The sequence below is a fragment of the Tamandua tetradactyla genome, chromosome 17, assembly GCF_023851605.1.
Source record: "Tamandua tetradactyla isolate mTamTet1 chromosome 17, mTamTet1.pri, whole genome shotgun sequence".
Classification (NCBI taxonomy): Eukaryota; Metazoa; Chordata; class Mammalia; order Pilosa; family Myrmecophagidae; genus Tamandua; species Tamandua tetradactyla.
Genome location: NC_135343.1, coordinates 19,454,902 through 19,480,509, shown reverse-complemented (window position 1 = coordinate 19,480,509; position 25,608 = coordinate 19,454,902). Strand labels below are relative to the sequence as shown.

At 37.4% G+C, this 25,608-nt stretch overlaps 1 protein-coding gene across 1 annotated transcript in view; it reads right to left on the bottom strand.

Annotated features, from left to right (window-relative positions):
* MSH2 (mutS homolog 2) overlaps positions 1-24,056 on the bottom strand; it is a 146,880-nt gene extending 122,824 nt beyond the window's left edge. The window contains exons 1-6 of the mRNA XM_077134163.1: positions 23,745-24,056; positions 18,196-18,350; positions 15,589-15,867; positions 14,580-14,726; positions 2,332-2,481; positions 1,762-1,895 (exon numbers count right to left, since the gene is read on the bottom strand). Coding sequence (XP_076990278.1) covers positions 1,762-1,895; positions 2,332-2,481; positions 14,580-14,726; positions 15,589-15,867; positions 18,196-18,350; positions 23,745-23,955 — 1,076 coding nt within the window. The 5' untranslated portion in view covers positions 23,956-24,056. The remainder of the gene's footprint in view (positions 1-1,761; positions 1,896-2,331; positions 2,482-14,579; positions 14,727-15,588; positions 15,868-18,195; positions 18,351-23,744) is intronic.
* Positions 24,057-25,608: the final 1,552 nt, after the last annotated feature.

The window sequence follows — 25,608 nt, the reverse complement described above, 5'->3', positions numbered from 1 at the left end:
GCAGAAAATTAATAAATGTATTGCTGGAGCACAGGAAGAGATTCAGGGGAGTTAGGGGACAAAGGAGTAAGAACTGTCACTATACACCCAGTCAATGAAATAAAAATATCAAAGGAGTAAGAATTACTTCTGTTCTTAATTTACCAATTCACAAATAAAATTTAAAATTATATGTGCCTTAACTTAAAATACTTGTAAGTTTTCCACTCCTTCCAACTTCTTATTCTGAATCACTAAATCCCACTCTTTTACCCCAATAAATCTGGCTTCAGGGTTACCTTAGTATTTCAACTTCTGCATTTTCAACAATGTATCAACCAACCTATAAGTTCCTAACCCTGTGAGTTATTTTTATTGCAAGGCACTGTGACACAAGATCAACACTTAATTTGGTAATTATTTGCATGCCAATCAACTATTACGTATGCCTAACATCTTCAAAAATGGTCAAGAGTTTATTACACTTTTGCATGTCATCAGAATTCAGTAGGCTTTTGAGAAATTCTTGAATGACTGCCAATATCAGTGTCATAAAAATAAATCTCTTTTATCCAGTCTGGAGGTGGATCTTAATTTGCCAAATGAGCAACACCATACACAGACGTTAAAGGAAAAGAAAGTACACCCAGTCAATGAAATATAAATATAAAATACAAATATGATGGAAAATATAAATATGAAGATAAAGCAGCAAAACCAAAAAAAATGCTTGATACTATAAGCCTGAATAAGTGAAGTAAAAACAAGGAACAAAACTATTTTAGGATTACATCTGTGCTTTAAAAAACAAAACAAACTGATCATCTAACACCAGAATGTGCTATAATAAAATTATATCATTTATAGAAAATCTAAAGCCAGGCAAAACTAATCAATCTATAGTGTTAGAAGTCAGGACAGAGGATATTTAAGTGAGTGAGAAGGGGTAGTAAATAGCAAGAAAACTGAGGTGTTTCTGGGATGTTAGTTTATGTTGTTTCTTTACTTGCATGTTCTTACAAAGGTGAGTTCACTTTTTTGCGAAAATTCATTAAGCTGTACACTTGGAATTAGTGCTCTTATATTTGTTATACTTCATTTAAAAGTTTAAAAAACTTATCTAAAACAAAATACTAAAATAAAATATATCCAAATGCTATTCATATCAGGATAACAGGATTACAATCTTTTCTTTGTATTTCTTCAACTTGAAAGATTTTCTGAATGAGCATGTGTTGGGAATGTTTGTGTTTCTTTCCTGTAATTTTTTTTAATTAATATTTTAAAAAAATTTTCTGAAATGCATATTAACACTGCCTTAAATCCTTTCTAGAATAAAGAGTAAGTGCTTTCTATGTGCCAGACACTGCTCAAACTACTTTATACATATTAAATCATCTAATCTGCGTAATGACCTTAGATGTAGATGCTGTCACTTATGTCACTTCAAAGGTGAAACTGAAACAGAGAGAGGTTGACAATCTCTCACCCCAGATAAAACAGCTATTAAGTGGTAAAACCATAATCTAAACCAAAGTACTCTGATTGCCAAGTTCATCCACTGAAACACTATACCATATGTCTCTAATAAAATATTATTTTGTAATTTTAAAAACTTAAGAAAATTACTTAATGAGTCTACATCATTACTACCCTTGTAGTTCTCCATGTAGTTAAATGCTAAAGTATAGGTACAAGATTGTATATCAGAATAAGTGATACAATCATATGGAATAGCTGAAAGTTATGCAAAGCTTACAAAAATATTCACTAATATTATACCTCTCTTCAATTCTGTTCTTATCCATGAGAGGCTGCTTAATCCACTGATTAACCAGTCTTTGTCCTTGAGGGGTTTTGCATTTATTCAATAATGCAGCCAGAGACTGAGAGCCAGTAGTATCTTCAACAGAACCCTAGTAAATAAAAATAAAACCGAAAGAATGGCATGATTATTAGTGAAAAGTTTGTTATCAGAAAGAAGCAGTTTTGAAAACAGTAATATAAAAATTCCTCAATTACTGAATAAGAAATATGCATGAAAGTTCTTCCTAAAACCAAACTTTTAACCCTTCACTGTTTTCTGCTTACTTTTTTCCTCAAATCGAAACTACTTTATAATTCTACAAATTTAGACATAAAAAACTCTTAAAATATAAATCTTAAATTGTTTACAAAATTATTCATAAGGCCGTGACAAATAATATTTATGTAGCTTACAACTAGAAAAATAGAACTATTTTTCTAAGTATAATAATATTTCAAAATATTTAAGCTCCATAAGATTCTTCAGTATTTATCAAAGGAAATATTCTTTAATCATTCAGTATTTTTACCCTGTGTATTTTTTACCTGGAAAAGGTTCAGGGCTCTTACTGCGGCAATATCCAATTTCATGTACTGGCTGAAGTCAAAAGTAGTCAGTTCAAACTGTCCAAAATTTGAGTCATCTGATAAGAGTTCTAAAAACTTGATTACTGCAGACAGTGATGAAACTGCAACCTAAGATTAACAATTAAAAATAAAAAGATTGCTATATCAGATTAGTTCTAGAGATTTTTTTCAAAACAAATCCCAAAACGAAAATAAATCCTCAACACTATCATGTTCCTTGGTGTTTCTTCCCAATCGAAACAAACAGATAAAGTTTAAATAAATCTCTTTAGAAAACATTTTTAGAAAGTGGTAATTTATTGTAATTGCAGCACTATTTATAACTGCCAAAAATAGAAACTATCCAAATGCTCATCAAGAATAAAATGGACAAACTGTCATATTCACAGTGGAATACTATACTGTAAAAATATGAACATTAACAATCTAGAATCACTTGCAACAATGTGGATAACTCACAAGCATAATATTGAACAAAAGAAACTAAGCATAAGTAGTAATGAAGTTGTGAGGCACGCAACCATGTGTATGAAACTTAAGGACTGTATGTTGAATGAAATGTCAGGAACAAAAAGACAGGCCCACGCCCCGCAGCAGCCGAGCCGCCCGCCCTCCTTCTCCCCTCTCTTTCTCCGCCGGCCCGCCGCACGGCGCCCACGCCCCGCAGCAGCCGAGCCGCCCGCCCTCCTTCTCCCCTCTCTTTCTCCGCCGGCCCGCCACGCGGCGCCCACGCCCCGCAGCAGCCGAGCCGCCCACCCTCCTTCTCCCCTCTCCTCCCCCTCCTGCTCCGGCTGCTCCCCAACCACCACAGTGCCCTCTTCCCCCGCCTTCACCGTGCTCCTCTGCCACCAGCCTCGACAGCCTTGCCGCCCTCACCTTTCCTCCTCCAGAACAGCTACTGGGGGAGTGGAGATAATACAGAGCAGCTCCCGGAACCACGAGGGATCAAAGGGACAGCGTACCCCATCCTGGAACGGCTGACTATCTGGGAGAACCAGCTCCGGTGAGATCACCAAGGGGCACGGGCTTTCCTGGGTGGGACGGCAAGCGACCGGAGTCCCTCCCTTCCACCTTCCTGGGCCAGCTGGTAGAATTGGACAGGCGGTCCCCTTAGGCCGCGGCGGCTGGTGCCCCCACCACACGAGGCCCCCCGGAACAACTGAGATAGTTGGGTCGAAAATCCCCAGACTGCGGAGAACAGTGACCGGGGGATCCCTTCCAAACACGTGACTCCCCCGTCGGCTGGGAACAGTGTACTCTCCCGGGCTGCGACAGCTGGCGCCCTCCCGCCACGTTTGGTGCCCCGGGCCGACTGGCTAATTTGGCCGGACGCTCTCCTGTGCTGCGACAGCCGGCGACCCTCCCCGCGTTTGGAACCCCAGGCCGGCTGGCATTCTTCCAAGACGCTTCGGTTGCCGAACCTCCCCTACGGCGAGAGTTTTCCAGAGTTGAGGGACCCACAGCAACTTTCGCTGGTGGAACCCACAGACAGGCGTGTGCCACGAGCGCCACCTACTGGGCAGGATAGGAAGAACAGAACCCAGAGATTGCACAGAAAAATCTTTCAACCTGTGGGGTCGAACACCCGGGGAAATCTGACTAAATGCCCAGACGCCAGCAGAAGATAACGGATCACGCTCAGAAAATTGAACATATGGCCCAGTCAAACGAAGAAACCAATAGTTCAAATGAGATACAGGAGCTGAAACAACTAATGCTGAATATACGAACAGAAATGGAAAACCTCTTCAAAAACGAAATCGATAAATTGAGGGAGGACATGAAGAAGACATGGGCTGAACATAAAGAAGAAATAGAAAAACTGAAAAAACAAATCACAGAACTTATGGAAGTGAAAGATAAAGTAGAAAAGATGGAAAAAACAATGGATACCTACAATGATAGATTCAAAGAGACAGAAGATAGAATTAGTGATTTGGAGGATGAAACATCTGAATTCCAAAAAGAAACAGAAACTATCCGGAAAAGAATGGAAAAATTTGAACAAGGTATCAGGGAACTCAAGGACAATGTGAACCGTACAAATATACGTGTAGTGGGTATCCCAGAAGGAGAAGAGAAGGGAAAAGGAGGAGAAAAACTAATGGAAGAAATTATCACTGAAAATTTCCCAACTCTTATGAAAGACCTAAAATTACAGATCCAAGAAGTGCAGCGCACCCCAAAGAGATTAGACACAAATAGGCGTTCCCCAAGACACTTACTAGTTAGAATGTCAGAGGTCAAAGAGAAAGAGAGGATCTTGAAGGCAGCGAGAGAAAAACAATCCGTCACATACAAGGGAAACCCAATAAGACTATGTGTAGATTTCTCAGCAGAAACCATGGAAGCTAGAAGACAGTGGGATGATATATTTAAATTACTAAAAGAGAAAAACTGCCAGCCAAGACTCCTATATCCAGCAAAATTGTCCTTCAAAAATGAGGGAGAAATTAAAACATTCTCAGACAAAAAGTCACTGAGAGAATTTGTGACCAAGAGACCAGCTCTGCAAGAAATACTAAAGGAAGCACTAGAGTCAGATACAAAAAGACAGAAGAGAGAGGTATGGAGAAGAGTGTAGAAAGAAGGAAAGTCAGATATGATATATATATAATACAAAAGGCAAAATGTTAGAGGAAAATATTATCCAAACAGTAATAACACTAAATGTTAATGGACTGAATTCCCCAATCAAAAGACATAGATTGGCAGAATGGATTAAAAAACAGGATCCTTCTATATGCTGTCTACAGGAAACACATCTTAGACCCAAAGATAAACATAGGTTGAAAGTGAAAGGTTGGGAAAAGATATTTCATGCAAACAACAACCAGAAAAGAGCAGGAGTGGCTATACTAATATCCAACAAATTAGACTTCAAATGTAAAACAGTTAAAGAGACAAAGAAGGACACTATATACTATTAAAAGGAACAATTAAGCAAGAAGACATAACAATCATAAATATTTACACACCGAACCAGAATGCCCCCAAAATACGTGAGGAATACACTGCAAACACTGAAGAGGGAAATAGACACATATACCATAATAGTTGGAGACTTCAATTCACCACTCTCATCAATGGACAGAACATCTACACAGAGGATCAATAAAGAAATAGAGAACCTGAATATTACTATAAATGAACTTGACTTAACAGACATTTATAGGACATTACATCCCACAACAGCAGGATACACCTTTTTTTCAAGTGCTCATGGATCATTCTCAAAGATAGACCATATGCTGGGTCACAAAGCAAGTCTTAACAAATTTAAAAATATTGAAATCATACACAACACTTTCTCGGATCATAAAGGAATGAAGTTGGAAATCAATAATAGGCGGAGGGCCAGAAAATTCATAAATACATGGAGGCTCAACAACACACTCTTAAACAACAAGTGGGTCAAAGAAGAAATTGCAAGAGAAATTAGTAAATACCTAGAGGCAAATGAAAATGAAGACACAACATATCAAAACTTATGGGACGCAGCAAAGGCAGTGCTAAGAGGGAAATTTATTGCCCTAAATGCCTTTATCAGAAAAGAAGAAAAGGCAAAAATGCAGGAATTAACTGTCCACTTGGAAGAACTGGAGAAAGAACAGCAAACTAATCCCAAAGCAAGCAAAAGGAAAGAAATAACAAAGATTAGAGCAGAAATAAATGAAATTGAAAACATGAAAACAATAGAGAAAATCAATAAGACCAGAAGTTGGTTCTATGAGAAAATCAATAAGATTGATGGGCCCTTAGCAAGATTGACAAAAAGAAGAAGAGAGAGGATGCAAATAAATAAGATTAGAAATGAAAGAGGAGACATAACTACTGACCTCACAGAAATAAAGGAGGTAATAACAGGATACTATGAACAACTTTACGCTAATAAATACAACAATTTAGAAGAAATGGACAGGTTCCTGGAAAGACATCAACAACCAACTTTGACTCAAGAAGAAATAGACGACCTCAACAAACCAATCACAAGTAAAGAGATTGAATTAGTCATTCAAAAGCTCCCTAAAAAGAAAAGTCCAGGACCAGACGGCTTCACATGTGAATTCTATCAAACATTCCAGAAAGAATTAGTACCTACTCTCCTCAAACTCTGCAACATAGTCGAAGTGGAGGGAAAACTACCTAATTCATTCTATGAAGCCAACATCACCCTCATACCAAAACCAGGCAAAGATATTACAAAAAAAGAAAACTACAGACCAATCTCTCTAATGAATACAGATGCAAAAATCCTCAATAAAATTCTAGCAAATCGTATCCAACAACACATTAAAAGAATTATACATCATGACCAAGTAGGATTCATCCCAGGTATGCAAGGATGGTTCAACATAAGAAAATCAATTAATGTAATACACCATATCAACAAATCAAAGCAGAAAAATCACATGATCATCTCAATTGATGCAGAGAAGGCATTCGACAAGATTCAACATCCTTTCCTGTTGAAAACACTTCAAAAGATAGGAATACAAGGGAACTTCCTTAAAATGATAGAGGGAATATATGAAAAACCCACAGCTAATATCATCCTCAATGGGGAAAAATTGAAAACTTTCCCCCTAAGATCAGGAACAAGACAAGGATGTCCACTATCACCACTATTATTCAACATTGTGTTGGAAGTTCTAGCCAGAGCAATTAGGCAAGAAAAAGAAATACAAGGCATCAAAATTGGAAAGGAAGAAGTAAAACTATCACTGTTTGCAGACGATATGATACTATATGTAGAAAACCCAGAAAAATCCACAACAAAATTACTAGAGCTAATAAATGAGTACAGCAAAGTAGCAGGCTACAAGATCAACATTCAAAAATCTGTAGCTTTTCTATACACTAGTAATGAACAAGCTGAGGCGGAAATCAAGAAACGAATCCCATTTACAATCGCAACTAAAAGAATAAAATACCTAGGAATAAATTTAACCAAAGAGACAAAAAACCTATATAAAGAAAACTACAAAAAACTGTTAAAAGAAATCACAGAAGACCTAAATAGATGGAAGGGCATACTGTGTTCATGAATTGGAAGACTAAATATAGTTAAGATGTCAATCCTACCTAAATTGATTTACAGATTCAATGCAATACCAATCAAAATCCCAACAACTTATTTTTCAGAAATAGAAAAACCAATAAGCAAATTTATCTGGAAGGGCAGGGTGCCCCGAATTGCTAAAAACATCTTGAGGAAAAAAAACGAAGCTGGAGGTCTCGCGCTGCCTGACTTTAAGGCATACTATGAAGCCACAGTGGTCAAAACAGCATGGTATTGGCATAAAGATAGATATATCGACCAATGGAATCGAATAGAGTGCTCAGATATAGACCCTCTCATCTATGGACATTTGATCTTTGATAAGGCAGTCAAGCCAACTCACCTGGGACAGAGCAGTCTCTTCAATAAATGGTGCCTAGAGAACTGGATATCCATATGCAAAAGAATGAAAAAAGACCCATCTCTCACACCCTATACAAAAGTTAACTCAAAATGGATCAAAGATCTAAACATTAGGTCTAAGACCATAAAACAGATAGAGGAAAATGTTGGGAGATATCTTATGGATCTTACAACTGGAGGTGGTTTTATGGACCTTAAACCTAAAGCAAGAACACTGAAGAAGGAAATAAATAAATGGGAGCTCCTCAAAATTAAACACTTTTGTGCATCAGAGAACTTCATCAAGAAAGTAGAAAGACAGCCTACACAATGGGAGATAATATTTGGAAACGACATATCAGATAAAGGTCTAGTATCCAGAATTTATAAAGAGATTATTCAACTCAACAACAAAAAGACAGCCAACCCAATTACAAAATGGGAAAAAGACTTAAACAGACACCTACCAGAAGAAGAAATACGGATGGCCAAGAGGCACATGAAGAGATGCTCAATGTCCCTGGCCATTAGAGAAATGCAAATCAAAACCACAATGAGATATCATCTCACACCCACCAGAATGGCCATTATCAACAAAACAGAAAATGACAAGTGCTGGAGAGGATGCGGAGAAAGAGGCACACTTATCCACTGTTGGTGGGAATGTCAAATGGTGCAACCACTGTGGAAGGCAGTTTGGCGGTTCCTCAAAAAGCTGAATATAGAATTGCCATACGACCCAGCAATACCATTGCTAGGTATCTACTCAAAGGACTTAAGGGCAAAGACACAAACGGACATTTGCACACCAATGTTTATAGCAGCGTTATTTACAATTGCAAAGAGATGGAAACAGCCAAAATCTCCATCAACAGAAGAGTGGCTAAACAAACTGTGGTATATACATACGATGGAATATTATGCAGCTTTAAGACAAGATAAACTTATGAACCATGTAATAACATGGATGGACCTAGAGAATATTATGCTGAGTGAATCCAGCCAAAAACTAAAGGACAAATACTGTATGGTCCCACTGATGTGAACGGACATTCGAGAATAAACTTGAAATATGTCATTGGTAACAGAGTTCAGCAGGAGTTAGAAACAGGGTAAGACAATGGGTAATTGAAGCTGAAGGGATACAGACTGTGTAACAGGACTAGATACAAAAACTCAAAAATGGACAGCACAATAATACCTAATTGTAAAGTAATCATGTTAAAATACTGAATGAAGCTGCATCTGAGCTATAGGGTTTTTTTTTGTTTTTGTTTGCTTGTTGGTTTGTTTGTTGTTGTTGTTTTTTACTATTACTACTACTTTTATTTCTTTTCTTTATATTAACATTTTATATCTTTTTCTGTTGTGTTGCTAGTTCCTCTAAACCGATGCAAATGTACTAAGAAACGATGATCATGCATCTATGTGATGATGTTAAGAATTACTGAGTGCATATGTAGAATGGTATGATTTCTAAATGTTGTGTTAATTTCTTTTTTTTTTTCTTTCCGTTAATAAAAAAAAATAAAAAAAAAATAAAGACAAATATTATCATGCCTCAATCATATGGACTAACTATAATATAAACACTCAGTGAACTAAACTAAGGTCGAGAACATGGGCTATCAGGTTGAGGCTCATTATAAAGGGCCTAGATTGTAAGCTCTTACAGCAGTCACACATTCAGGAGGCATAACTGTTATTTCTAAATTCTGAGATACTGAGCTGTTTGTTTATAAACTAGTCATTCCCAGAAACTTCAGGTATTTATGTGACACCTGAGACTCAGAAGCTATGAAAGTCAGCAGTACTCCATACTGGAACTGTTTAAAAAGTTGAAAAAGTGATCTTCATCGAGTTGAGATATGAATGAAGCTGATGTGGATAGGACTAAGGTAAAGCAGAATACAGGGTAAAGGATGATATGTTCATATTCTAAAACATCAACTTCTGTGTGAGATCAAAGGGAAAGATGTTTATTTGGTACAAAACTTACATTTTGAGTAGTGCATTTCCTAATTTAACTTGTATGGCCAGTTTAGTTGAACACCATAAGAACATGAAATCTTGAATAGGGTGTGAGATTTTGTTGTTTTGTCCAGGTTAGTTTGATGCCCCGATAATATCCCAGAGTGATTTGGGCAGCGAATAAAGAAGTATTTGCAAAGTTCTCTTGGGCGACTGGGCAAAAAGGGGGAAATATTCAATTTCCGCATTTGGAGAATTTCTGATATTCTTGCAAACAGTGGGGACAACAAAATCAATGGGCCAAGCTCTATCTTGGGGTTCATCTCTATGAAACTTATTCCTGCAAAGGATAGGCTAAGCCTACTTAAAATTAGGCCTAAGAGTCACCCCCAGAGAACCTCTTCTTGTTTGTTGCTCAGATGTGAACTCTCTAAGCCAATTCAGCTGGTAAACTCACTGCCCTCCCCACCCAACATGTGACATGACTCCCAGGGGTGTAAATCTCGCTCAAAGTGGGACAGAAATCCCAGGATGAGCTGGGACCCAGCATCAAAAGATAGAGAAAGGCTTCTTGACCAAAAGGGGGAGGAGAGAATGAGACAAAATAAAAGTTTCAGTGGCTGAGAGATTTCAAATAGACTCGAGAGGTTATTCTTATTCATTATACAGAAATCCTTTTAGTTTATGGTGTATTGGAGTGGCAAGAGGGAAGTATCTGAAACTGTTTATCTGTACTCCAATAGCCTCAATTCTTTAAGAATGCTCTTTAAACCTTGATTCTTTTATAATGTGACCATGTGACTGTGAAAACCTTGTGTCTGATGCTCTTTTACCAATGGTATGGACAGATGAGCAAATAATATGGATTAAAAATAAATAAATAATAGGGGGGACAAAGGGTAAAATAAATTGGGTAGATGGAAATAGTAGTAGTCAATGAGTGGGAGGGTTAAAGGGTATGGTATGTAAGAGTTTGTTTTTTTTTTCTTTTTCTGGAGTGATGCTAATGTTCTAAAAAAATGATCATGGTGATGAATACACAACTATGTGATGATATTGTGAGCCACCGATTATACACCATGGATGGAATATATGTGTATGACAATTTCTCAAAAATATTTAAAAATAAACTGACAAAACAAAAAATAAACAACTAAGCATAAAATGAAACCAAATACTGTATGATCTCATTTATATAAATGACAAAAAAAGGCAAAACTAATTTATGTTGTCAGAAGTCACAAGTGGGGTTCTAATAGGGGTAATGACTAAAAGGAAACAGAGGGACTTCTAAAGTTCTGTAATATTCTGTAATATTTGGATGCTGGCTACATGGGTATACTCAGTTTATGAAAATTCAGTTACACATATAAAACATATGTACTTTTCTATATGTATATGTAAACAGTAAAGTTTAAATAATTTATGTCTATTTTTACTGCCTATGAAGTAAATGACAAATTCATTTTATTAAAATATATTTGATACTATATTGTGAAGATAGCTATTTTTCATTGATAGCATAATAATCTACTGTGCTCTTGGCAAACTCCAGCACATGTAAGTTATAAGAATCTTCTACTATATGTTTCCATACTGAAGGTGAACATGACTGAAAAGGTTGTACAGAGCCACGAATCACACCAATTAAAAGTACAAGTATATATAAATTCTTGCATGAACTACTTCAAAGGTATGAATCTTGTACCCCAGCCGCGGCCACCCTATAACTTATTCTGTAAAAATATATCTACACCTCGGCACCCACGGCTCCTGCCGGCCGCACCCTGCTTGCTCGGCCTCGCGCCCTCACAGGGCATTCCCCTATGAGAGGGATACAGGAGGAAAACTTCTATTGCATGCTATGGTCTATATTTACAGGAAGACATCAACAGCACTACAGCAGTATTGGGGGTAAATAATTGGGGAGGGGGAGGACAAGTATAAAGGTGAGGATGGGCTCTCTATTTAGTGAGGGTGTTTTTATTCTCTATTTTTCTCTTCAAAGCAATGAAAATCATCTTAAAATAAGAGTGTTGCTGATTGTACAACTAAGGATAATGTGAGACATACTGTTGACTTTGGACATTATACATGATGCCCAGTGGATGGAGGTGGCTGAAGGATCCACTGACTGAGAAGCAGAATGATAAACTGCTGGGATACATATGATGGGATATCATGTGACTACAGAAAGGAACAAAGTCATGAGGCATGCAACAAGGTGAGAGAACCTTGGGGACATCATATGGTGCAAAAATAAACCAGAAACAAAAGAACAAATATTGTATGGTCTCTTTTAGGATATACTTATAAGAAAATTGGGGCCTAGATTGTAATCTCTTATAAGTAGTCATATTTAGTCTGGTGCTGCAAATATTATTTCTATACTTTGAGATGCTGTGCTATATATATGTATAACCTTGCATTTCCCTGGAACTTTGGCTACCTGTGTGACAACTAAGACTCAGTGCTGGAGTTCTGCAGCTCTGAAAATCAACATTGCTACATACAAGAACTGTTAAAGAAATGGAAAAAGAGAACAGGCTTCAAATACAGATAAGAATAAAGCTGATCACGTCAGGACTAAGGTAAATCAGAATACAGGGGTAAGGATGACATTGTCTGTACTTTAGAACTTCCCCTACTGTATGAGACCAAAGGAAGACAGCTTTATTTTGTCCAAAACCTAAACTGTCTGTAACATACAATCTAACTCAAAGTGTCTGGATAGTTCATTTAAACAACCCAAACATATAGAGCCCAGAATGAGAATGAGGGTCTGTAATTCTGCATAGCTTAATGTCATACCTGGTTACATCCCAGAGTATGTTGGGCAAATAATTTAGAAGTATTAGAAGTACACTAAGCATTTTTTGAAGGATGGAGGAAAATATGGAACGATTAAGCTTTACCACAAGGGAAACCCGACACTGTCTCAAATATTATGGACTCCCAAGTCAATAGGCCAAGCCCTTGTTCCTGAGGCTTGGTGTTATGAAGTTTATCTCTGTAACAGAGAAACGAAGCCCACCTATAGTTATGCCTAAGAACTACTTCCAGAAGACCTCTTTTGTTGCTCAGATGTGGCCTCTTTCTCCCCCTAAGCCCGACTCCGCAAGTCAAATCATTACCCTTCTCCCTATGTGGGATATAACATCCAGGGGAGAAAGTCTCCCTGGCAATATGGGACATGACTCCCCTGGATGAACCTATCACTGGCACTGTGGGATTGACTATGCCTTCCTGATGAGAAGGGGGAAAAATGTAACAAAATAAGAGAGTTCAAATAGAGTCATGAGACTATACTGGAGATTATTCTTATGCAAGTATCAGCTAGACAATGCTAATTACCATGGTTTGCCAAACCCAACCAAATCATTCCTGTTAACCCTAAAGAACACCTGGTACTCTGAGAAGGTTCCATGGACTAAGGTTACTTTTCAGAAACCTAAAACCTCCAGATGGGTTCCTGGGCCAGATAAGTACTGAAATGCAGAGGGACCAGCCTCTCCAGAGTACCAACCAGTTCTATACCCCTATCCCATATTATTGATGCCCCTTTCCAATATGAAAACGTTAGAATAGGCATAGTCAAAATACAACCCTAAAGACTGGGAGAAGGATCAAAGGAGGTGGAGGAGTTACAACAGAGAAGACAGGATTTAACAAATGAGTATGACTACTGAATCATTATATGATATTTCTTTTAGTCTTTAGTGTCTTGGAGCAGCTAGAAGGAAATACCTATAATTGTGCAACTGTAACCCATGCCAAACTCTGAAATCTGCTCTATAACTACTTGTTACAATGTACTTTGAAGTTTGTATATAAGTTTTTCTTGTATATATGCTATATTTCATAATAAAAAATATTAAAAAAAAAGAATCCCTACTATTCACCAGGAGGCATGGATTAAAACACCTTTTTAGTAGCTCTACAAGCTTCAATTTTCAACAACAGAGGGATAAGTTCCTCTATTACTGGGATTGTTATTCATCCGCATTGGTTTCTCAGGGCCTCATAAAAACAAAGCAAAATACAAACAGGTAAAATTAAATAGTAAGTCTCAAATTATATCTTAAAACAACTGCTTCAAAATCATGATAGTTCATTCCAGTTTGACATAAGTTTGTTCTGCCTTGTTTAAATATACAACAAATATTTTCACTTTACTTATCAGTGATCTACAAATATCCTATCAAGTTTCCATACAGTGCTCAAGCTCCACCTAAGATTTGACCAACCAGATAAACTTCAACCACTGAAAATTCCATAAATTACACTGTTTGCATATTCATTTCAACCACTGAACATTCACTGAGCCAATTTTTTAGTCTAACTGCTTAGATGTAACATTTACTACTACTAAATAACATTACAATTACTATGTGCTATATATGCTTTCACTCTTATCATCTAATTTCCAAAACAATACTTTAAGGAAGGTATCTTTAACCTTAGATAGCAGGTAATAAAAAAAAAAAATGAAGTTATCAAAGATCCCACATCCAGTGAATAATAAAGCTGAGATACAAAACAGATCTTTTTCTCTTTCCACTCACTGTGCTATTTTACCTACTTAAGTAATAGTAATCAAGCTCTTTCAAGTGAAACCATTAAAGCTATACAAACCCCAGGGACAGATGTGGTATGAGTATAATGAAATTATATTTAAGATTGGGTTTGAAGTTTTCTATTCATTTTCACAAAATTCCTCATAGATCAAATAAATGTAATATTGACCCACAATTTCAATTTTGAGCGAAATATGACAGTAATAAGTCACTACTATAATCTCAGAAAAAATTCACCTTTATAATCTACATACCTGATTCTCCATTTCTGGCAAGACAGCACTATTCATCTGATCTCCCTTTTTGGTTTTCAATAACCTGTTGAGGTCCTGATTAATGTCTTTTGAGGAAAATTCAGCTCTTTTTCTATCTGTGATCAGAATTCCGCCTCTAAGAATAACCTAATGTACCAGAAATATCTTGTTATTCAGAAGTTATAACTAAAAGTTGCAAATATAGAGAGAGCTTAACAGATTGAATTCACATTAAAATTTCTATTCAATGTGCAAGACAATGGTAACGTCTATGCATTAACACATTTTTTAAACCTATCAACTAAATTTTAATGGAAATTCAAAATTATATACCCATAAAGCTTGCAAAAACTAGTCCCAAGAGTAAAAACATTTAACAGAACAGGGCTTGAGTAAGGTTGCTTAGATATCACCTATGCTTAAAACGTCCCCAGCAGACTGGCTATCTCCCAAGCATTTTCTTAAAGTACTTGAGGCCCACAAAATATCTAAATAATAAACCACATACCTATACAACAGACACAATCAAAACTTCATCAAAATAAAAAAATGAAATCACTGAAAGAAGAAAATGTTCTTAAACTAACAAAAAAATAATCCTGAAGAATAACATTTCATTTGATAAATCCATGCTAAATATAGCTGACTTTAAATTACCTCTTTTGTCCCCCCAAAACTATGAAAGCATTCCTGTCATTAATTCTGATCACTTCAAGGTTGGCATTCTATTATTCTTTCAAAAGAAAAGAGAAGGAGGTGAGGGGAAGGAAAGAGAAAGATTTGAGGGAGAACAAGTCTTAAAACCAGAAACCTTGTTCTGTTATTCTACCAGAGATATGAAGTTTCCTATAAAAGATAAACATAAAGAATTCTCAAAATAAAACATTATTGTAATTAGATACAAAAACTTTTTACAATTTAGTTTTTCCTTAAATAAAATTGTATCACGTTAATTAAAAGCCTTTCCTAGGCTTGGATTCTCTTCTAGTACTAGACTTAATTCACTTACCTCCCTCAGTTTTGCCATGTCTCCAGCAGTCTCTCCTCCTGGTAAAACACATTCCTTCGGTCCAATTTGAATCAAGAGAGCTTCAAGATTGGAGAACTGATCATTATCAGGAAACTCACACAGTCCTAGCTTCCTCTGGATGGAGTCAACATATCCAACTCCAACCTGTCTTTGGCCATCAACTGTGGACATTTTAATACCCACAACACCAATGGAAGATGACATGTCATTATTACCAAAGAGAATGTCTTCAAACTGAGAAAGATTGCCTGGAGAAGCCTAAGCAAAAACAAAGAAAATTTTAAAGAAACTGTTGAACAGACTTTCAAACTTTTATTACCAAACAAAAATTACCCAAACCCGATGGTTTACCTGTAACCACATATCCCAATTATTACCACATTTTCTATAAAGCATCCCAACTTTTCCAACTATTCTCACAAATCTTGGGCACATCTAAAAATAATTGTATCAAGTGATTTTCAGTTTGAAATCTGACAGCTGGGTTCATACACACACAATCATTAAGGTACCCAAACTGATAATCATGTTAATACCACATATTTCCACACTCCACCAAATTACTCATTGGTTGCATGTGTCAGTAGTTTCACTGAAGTAGCCATACCACTTAGGAAAACAATAGTAATAGCTTAAGTACTGAGTACTGACTGGAAAAGTCACCTCCCTAAATCAATATACTTTATCTGTAAAATGCAGATTGTTCTAGATCAAAGAAAGAGTCTGATTTATTTTCAGTATTTCAAAAGCTAAGAACTCAACTTTAAGACCACACAAGCTAATAAGAGTCAAGTTTCTTTGTTTTTGACTGGACTTTACATACTGCAACTTGATCAGAAGCTGACAGGTTGCTGTTAACATCAGGTATTTCCAGGGTATTGATGGGACCATGTTATTACACAAAACAGTCAAAAGATATAAACTGCTTCCCAAGTGAGCACGCACAGTGACAGCCAAATTCAAGTGACCAGTAATCATCAATAGCATTTTAGAGTACCTAGGATCAAATCATGATAATCATTTCCTTTCATAATATGATTATCAATCCTCTTTAACTATGGATTATTGATTAAAAAATATGGATCAAATGAAAATGGAAAAATAATAACTGACATTCAAATAAAAAAGCACCAATTCAACCACAACCATAAAAATATCACATTTCCACATTTATGCTTTGGATTTACATGCATAGGTATAAAGCACACTTTTAAAAAAGTCTTAAAATAAACCTGTAGCAAGTAAAATTGGGTTCTTCTGGGAAAGGTTGAGAGTACATGAAAATATAAAACCAATAATCTTCTGAATTAGATTGTCTAAGGTTCCCTCCTGCTTTGCACATATGGTTGCAAACATGGGAAAGAAATCACTCATTAAGATGAACTACTGAAAATAGCATTAATATTTTATATAACCAGTAAGCTAATAAAGACAAATCAGTTTTTAAAGTTTTAGACCTGATCTTAAAACATTAAGAAGATACCATCACTTTAACTTGTAAAAATTACATATCTTAAAATTTTTTCCTCTGATCTAAAAAGTTGGAGTTAAAATGAATTTCATCTTTAACAATTCTGATATGAAATAAGGGAATGAGGTGTGACGGGCTGACTGATAATCATGATAATCACTTGAAATTGTGGTTCCATATCTTTTTATTGTTATTTACTTAATTCTGTGAAGAATGGGATATAAAACATCACTCTGTGGTACCTTCAATTTCCCATTAAATTCTTCTAAGATAGAGGCTAAACCTATAAGAAAAGTTCCACATTTTCAATATAGTAGGCAACAAAAATTCCCAGAAAACTCCACGATGTAAAACGCTAAATTCTCCCATACATAATCCACAGTAAATGTCTATATTTTCAGGGGAAGAGAGGATGTGGAATAAAGTTTGAATACTATATCTGAAATAGCACCAACATCAAATATTTAAATATTTTATTAACCTGGCAAGAAAAAATCCACAGGACTTTAAAGTTGGATAGCATCTTAAGAACCTTCTACCTTAACCTTATTTTACTGAAGGAATAGAAACTGGAAGAGATTGAGAAATTTGCCAAGGTCACATGTTAGGGATCCTAGAAGAAAATAAAATCTGACTTCCAGTTCAGAGCATTGCCCCCATCACCACACATTTACTTCCTTTCAAGAATAAGTCTCACTTTTCCTACATATTTTAACTTTTAATTTATGCCAGTATTGGCTGAGAACCTATTCTTGTAGGTATTGCGTGGTAAAGACAGACATGCTTTACAGAAAGACAATTAAGAAAGAAAAGAAGACTGTCATTAAATTAAAAAAAAATCAACAGGACTATTCCCTCCTAAAGGCAGGGCTCTCCCTAACATCAGAAGCATGTGCATCAGTATGGCTTTCTAGCATGCCAAGTAATTAACTCACTATCAAACAATGTCTCAGACTTAAAAAAATTTACAACCTACAGAAGAGAAAGGCACATACATGCTAAAGAATATTAAAGATTCTCAACGCATATTACAATCGCAAGCAGGTTAAATATTAAAACACAGAACTCTCTCACATTTTTAATAAAATAAGTAAATTAAAAAGGATGATAATTACCTTAAATGCTAAATACCAATCATTTTCCTTGGAAGCCTTATTTCCAGCTCTATTTTTGTAAACTTCAACTCTGTACTGACGAACTAGAAGAAGATCTTTTACAAAAGACTCAAAATTCATTTTACTAAGCACAACACTCTCCAGATTCTTTGCTCCTAAAGAAAAGTATAAAAACAGATGTTATGATTTGGAGTAATAATGTTATAAATAAGATAATGTTATGATTGAAGTAACATTGTAGGTGTATTGCTATACGATATGATATATGAATGGTTCAGGAACTATGGTATATGAATGGTATAAAATGAATAGGCAATATACATGAAGACTGGGAGAAGGATCAAATGAGATGGAGTAGTAGTAACAGTGAAAACAGGATTTAACAAACGACTATACTACTGAATCACACTATATTGATATTTGTTGTTATTCTGTGCATATTAAAAGAGCCAGAAGGAAAAACCTAAAATTGTAGAAATATAACCCATACCAAACTTCAATTTGTTCTATAACTACTTGTTAAACTGTACTTTGAAATATATCACTTTTTGTATTTCTATTTCACAATAAAAAACATTTTTTAAAAAGTATTTGGAGATGCCTTGGAAATACTTGAACATTCTATTAATTTTGCCTTTGTGTTTTTTCAGTTCTTGTTCTGTATATTAGTCTATCTCTCACAAAGCTAAAATTATTATTAGTAATGACAATTCAACTTACAGGTCTTAACTATTAAAATATTATTTAATAAATGTTAAAAAATGTATAGGCATAGCCCCTGTTCCTCTGAAGTCAACATAACAAAATCAGAAATTCTTGAGAAGATACAAAATGTCAGAAATATAAAATGTTAAAGAGGCAAACATAGCAAAACAACTCCCTTTCACCCATGTTCTCTTAGTATCCAGTTTGCCGCCATGGTGTTACCAATTTATAGAGAATATATTCTGTATACACACAAGCAAATACAAAGCATTTTTCCTTTTATATAAATGGTTGCATAACACACACACACACTTTCTCTGCCTTCTGTTTTTTTTAACTTCAATTTATTGTGGAGATTGTTCTGTCAGTATATAATCAGCTTCTTTCTGTTTACAGCTGCAAACATTCCAATGACTATAAAGATATTCTATAATTTGCCTAGTCTCTTATTGAGAGACATATGGGTTGTTTTCAGTCTTTTGCTATTACAACAACAATGCTGCATGAATAGCCTTCTCCAAATGTCTGAGTATGTCTGGAAGATCAAAAGTCCTAAAACTGGATTTTATCAAAGGATAAGTATGACTTTGATAAAAATTATCACTGCCACAGTGTCCTCCTTGGTTAGCTGTGCAATTAACACTACCAGCCATAAAGTCTGAGTACATCTATGTACATCTATTCTCCTCTACCCTAAAGCAACACTTGTTCTCAACTGGAACGATTTCGTCCCCTCACCCCCACCCCAGGGAATATGTTTGGAGACATTATTGATTGTCATAACTGGGGCGGGGGGAGGGTGTTTCTAATGGAATCTCGTGGACAAAGGCAGGCATGCTGATAAAAACATGCAGAGGACAACCCGTCACATCAAGTAAGCAGTCTAAAACATCAATAGCACCGAGGTTGAGAAAGAAGCTCAATGTCTGAATTTTTACGTGAAAGTTTCCAATTTTTAAAATACAGGCAATTAATTCAAACCTTTATCAAAACACTGTATTTAGACTTAGATTACCAGTTTTCAACTCACAGTAAGTTCAACACAGCCACATTTTCTTACAGAGTTGAATATATTGCAGTTTCTTTAGCTTGCATTTAGCAAGCAAGTTGAATGTGAAACCTATGTTTACTCTAGAATCCCATCCAGCAAAGCCTTGTACTCACATTCTCAAAGGTATACACAGGAACTAAGATCCATCCAGGCTATAGGTGATTGACATCTCCCAACTCTCTCAATGGCCTCACTCACTATGGCCTAGAACCTCTGGAAGGAACAGCAGGCTCCACTTAAAGTATTTCCTTTTCCTGCTTAACACATAGGATGAACTAGTCTTGGTTTGTCCAAGACTTTCCTACTTTTAGTACTTAAAGCCCTGCATCCCTGAAACGTCCTCAGACCCAGGCAAACTGGAACCACTGGTCACCTCACCACTACATTATGCATACGATAAAACACCATTCCACAAAAATTGTTTTACTCAAGGAAAGCACTGAATAGGTTAATAAAAGAGCAGAGAGAAATTTCTCCAAGAGATACTCATAAATATCATTATGAATAATGCCAGCAACTTAAAGCAAATAAAGCAATGAGTTTCAAAAACAGTTTTTCATATCATCCCTTCATTTAGACAGCAAAAGCAATTTCAGGGAAAGGGAAAAAAAAGAAAACAACACTGGTCTGGCATAATTCTGAGATAGGTCTTAAACCAGTAGTTCAGTGGAAGTGCCAGTAGAATTCTGTTTGGCCAGCACAAGTTGTGTTTCAAGCATTTGAATTTGAATGCCTATCACTGGATGAACAAGCATTCTCAGGTCCACAAGCTCCTCCACTTCCTACTGCTTACATCTGACTACTTTGCACATTCATCTGACTACTTTGCACATTCACGTTATCTGCCTGGCCCTAGGCATTATAATTGATATTGAAGTACCCAGGGCAAGGGTTCTCAATCTTCTCAATCTTTTCTTGTATTGACACAATCAAAAAAACAACAGCTTACAACAGCGGTGATTTTTTTAAGAATGGATGGGGTGAAGAGTCAAATGCATTAAATTCAGTCAGAAAATAGCCCCCAAGTCAATCTTTGCAAAGCTCACCCCCCCATCCCTATTATTAATCTACAGATATTTACCTCACAGGAGTTTTTGTTGCAGTGTTTTTGAATGGGTTACTGACATGCATCTGCAGCTGCTGTTGAAGAGCTAGGTCATAAACTTTAAATAGGATTAGGAAGGGAACAGACTGACATTCTGGGGTGAGAGAAGGGGAACTAGAAGAGAAAGCTACCCTACCCAGCCTTCCTGGAGAAAACAGAATACCCTCAGGTTGCCACAAGCTTCTCCTCAAACTGCTCTGAACTCAATCTATCTGTATAGCTCATTTGAACAACTGAAACACAGGGAGCTCAGAATAAGAAAGAAGTCCTTTAATCCTGTATAGATTATTGTAATGCCTACATCCTAGAGTATATTAAACAGATAATCAAAAAGTATTACAAAGTCCCCTGAGGTATGGCAGAAAGAATACGGAACTATTAAACCTTACTATCAGGAATCCCGATATTGTGTCAAACTTTAGGGACACCCAAATTAACAGGCCATGCCCTCAATCATGAGGCTTACTCTTGTGAAGCTTATGTAGGTAGCAGAGAAGCTTAGACTACCTATAGGCATGCCTAAGAGTTACTTTTGGAGGACCTCTTTTGTTGCTCAGATGTGGCCTCACTCTCTCTAAGCCCAACTCTGCAAATGAAATCATTGCCCTCCCCCCCTACATAGGTCATGACATCCAGGAGTGCAAGTCTTCCTGGCAACATGGGAGATGACTCCCAGGGATGACTCCAAACCTAGCACCATGGGATCAACTATTTCATCCTGACCAAAAGTGGGAAAAGAAGTGTAACAAAGTATCCATGGCCGAGAGAGTTCAAATAGAGTGGAGAGGCTACTCTGGAGGTTGCGCTTACACAAGCTTCAGTTAGACATTGCTACCTATGATAACCTGCCAAACCCCAGCCAGGACCATTCCAGCCAATTCTAAAGAACGCCTAGGGCAATATATGAGATTCCACATGGGTTCCATGCACTACAGCAACTTTCCAGAAACCTACAACCTCTTAGATGGGTTGGTCCAGATAAGTCTTGAAACCTAGCCCAACTTCTACAGAAAATCAGATAGTTCCATCTCCCTACCCCATATTAGTGACAGACCCTTCCAATATGAAAAATTTAGAATGGCCATACTGCAAACATCCCTAAAGAGAGGGATGGAAAGATTAAAGGTGATAGTGGAGTTATACAGAGAAGACAGGATTTAGCAAATGAATATGAATGCTGAATCATTAAATTGATATCTCTTTTAGTCTCCAGTATTTTAGAGCAGCTAAAAGTAAAAACCTAAAATTGTGGAACTGTAACCCATGTCAAAGTCAGAAATATGTTCTACAACAATTGTGGTGCTGTGCTGTGAAATTTATAGTTTTGTACACGTTATTTTTCACACAAAAAAAGTCGATTGTGACGATAAAGAAATATTTAAGTTCTTAGCCTCCTATACTCTGGACCAGCTAGAAGGAAAAACCTGAGAGGACAAACTGGGGCCTGTCCTGTAACTACTCGTTGAAGAGTACTTTGAAAACTATTGCTTTTTTATTTCTCTGCTTTGTATATATGTTAAGTTTTTTAAAAAAAAAGGATGATTTGGGACCTCCAATTCAACTAACAATCACTTTGTGCCTGCAACATGTGGGTATTGTGTCAGGTGCTGGGGTTCAGAGGCAGAGACTGGTCAAACATAGCTCCTACCTTCTAAGAGCTTGTGGGTCAATTTGGCAGAGGCAGGCAATAAAGCAAAAGAAATAATTATCTTTCGGGTAGGAAGAAGGTCCTAAGGAAGCCCTAAGGGGGGGCAGCTAACCATGGAGCCTTAACATGCTGGTTAAAGAAGTGGCCCAGATCCCTTATCTATAAATTGGAGTAAATTTTTAATCTACTTCACAGGATTTTTTATTATAACAATGTAACATTTGGTGTTGACAATAATAAAGAGAAAAGTAACTAAAGGGATGGGAATAAATGAAAATTCCAAGTGAAGGAACGAGACAGTGAGGAGAGGAGAAAAGAAACGATAAACAGAACACCAGTCTTTGAGAAAAGGAGTGGACAGAATCTAGAGCTGAGCAAAAACCTCTCTTCATTAGCACAATAGGGAAGGAAAGAAAAAATTCAGGAGATACTAAAGCATTAGGTTCAAGAAACAACCCAAATATCCATCAATTGATGAATGGATAAACAAAGTGTAGTATATCCATTTCATGGGATGTGATTTAGCAATAAAACAGGAATGAACACTGATACAAATGACAGTCAGAACTAGAATCCAGAACACTTTTTTCCCCCTAAAACGCTCTTTCCATAATCACAACTGAAAAAAAATTTTTTTAAAAAGCAAAGGAACCAGGGCGAAAAGAGACCAACAAAAAATATCTGGAACATCTAATAAGGTGGTATACAGGAATCCTGTACTTTACGCATTATTGTTCTGTAACCTCACAACTTCTCTAATAGAGAAGAAAAGAAAAACGCCTCCCACAAAGTCTGGCACGTGGTAAACACTCCATTTAAGTGTCTGTTATTTTATTTCACATCTGGAGCAGCTGGAGAGGAAGCGAATACAGGGCCCAGGAAGGGCAGGTCGTGCCCTTCGGGACAAAGAGTCTGGAGAAAGCATAATTCACCCCAAAGCACCCGGTGCTTTTTCGCTGCAAAGTGCTCGCCCACTTCCTGAGATGGGAACTGGAACAGACTGCCGGTCCCGCCGGGGCCCCGCGCCGCCCCGCCCTTACCTGCCGGCCCCAGGTACTTGACCACCCCCTGGGTCTTGAACACCTCCCGGGCGGCGAAGAGCGCATCCTCGCCGTGCGCCGTATAAAAATCGCCCCGGTCGAAGAGACGCACTGTGGTGGTCGGCTTCTCCGGCATGCCCTGGAAGAAACGGACAAAGCCGACCTCGGCCACGCTGTCCAGCTGCAGCGCCTCCTTCGGCTGCACCGCCATTTCGGAACCTCTCCACAGCCGAGCCGAAAAACTGCGCGACCCCTCACCCACCTAATTGTTTCCCGCCTCCCTTTCCCTCACCCCTGGAGCGGCATCCGGCCTGGCGGAGACACCCAATCAATATCCAGAACTGCGTTTCGGTGGGCGGGAATCCTCCCTGGCAGCCAATCACAAACGCACGCGGCCCAGCTTCCCGCGCACGCTGGAGACTCTTTCTACTGCGCATGCTCGCGCCTGGGTCGCGCTCCGACCGCTGCAGTCCCGCATCCTTAAAAGAATTTAGATGCTGCGGGTTTTATCGGCTGCAGGGACCGGGAATCTAGGTAGATGAATGGCTAGGGTTGGTGGCCAGGTGGAAAGATCCCTCAGGTTTTGAACCTAAGTGCCTGGAAGCATTTAGAGTGACATCAGAAACTTGAAAACATAGTAAACCCGGCCATTAAACTTCTCTACCCTTCCCCCTCAGCCCAGTTTTTAAAAATTTATTTAAGCCTGCCTCCCTCTCTCCCCAACCGCCTTCCTTTTCCATTTTAGGCAAACTGCCACCTCAGGGATTACAGATTCATTTTTCTTCACACTCTCCTTACTGATCTTAACTAGCCAAACTCCTCTCTCTCGCTCCCTCCCATGCATTGATTCGTGGATTCATTTTAAAAACGTATTTATATATTTTATGTGATAGACTACCCTAGGCTTTGAGGATGACCCGTAAAGAGTAAAACCACTGCCTTTCTTTAACTTACATTCTAATGGCTGGGTTCAGACAAATAAATAATAAAGTAAATGATATGTTAAAACTGAAGTGTTTGGGTAAAAAATATACAGCAGAGAGGGGGCTTGAAATTTTTTAAAATTTTGAGGAAAGACTTGAAGGCGGTGAGGATCCACCCTGCAGTTACCTCCCTTAGAAGGTATTGCACTTTCCTGTTTGACTGACCTTTCTCCACGGAAGTGACCCTCAAGCCTAGTTCAGCTGCAGAATGAATGAGAGGAGGGAGAGGTTCGAACGTGCTGCTGGCCCTCACGCACATCTAATGGGTTAATTTCTGGCTACAGCTTGGAAACGGCGTTCAAGAAGCTCCCAGGAAAATCCTAACAATCACCTGAATTTAGAAAAAACACTGGCCTGCCGGTTAAAGTCCAGATACCTTCGGGAAGCAGAAAGTTTGGAATCATCTGAAGGCTGCCTACTTTTCCACCCACATCTGCAGCCTGGAAGTATTTCCTCCTCTCTCCCAACTCTGTGATTGAGGACAATTTCCCTTTCAAGCCTTTCTTGATATAATAGTGACTTCAGAATAAATTTGTCCCTCTGCTCTGGAATGGCCCTTACCTGCCCTTTGTGTGTTGAACTCCTAGCCAGCTTAAATGAAGCTTGCCCAGTCTCCCCAGATATAATAAGTTATCTTCTTCTAGGGTCACCTTATTCATAGTTCTGTTATAATACTTGTTACATTGTTTTAGAAATTTCTGTGCCCGTCTCTTACTAAATACCTAGAAAGGAAAGGGATGAATATATATATTTATTTGTAGTTAATATTAATGGCTGACATTCATCAACATTTTTACTGATTGTCAGTAATGAGTAGTATGTTCACTGTCTTAATCCTCACAACTCTAGGAATTAGATACTATTATTTTTCTTTTTTTACT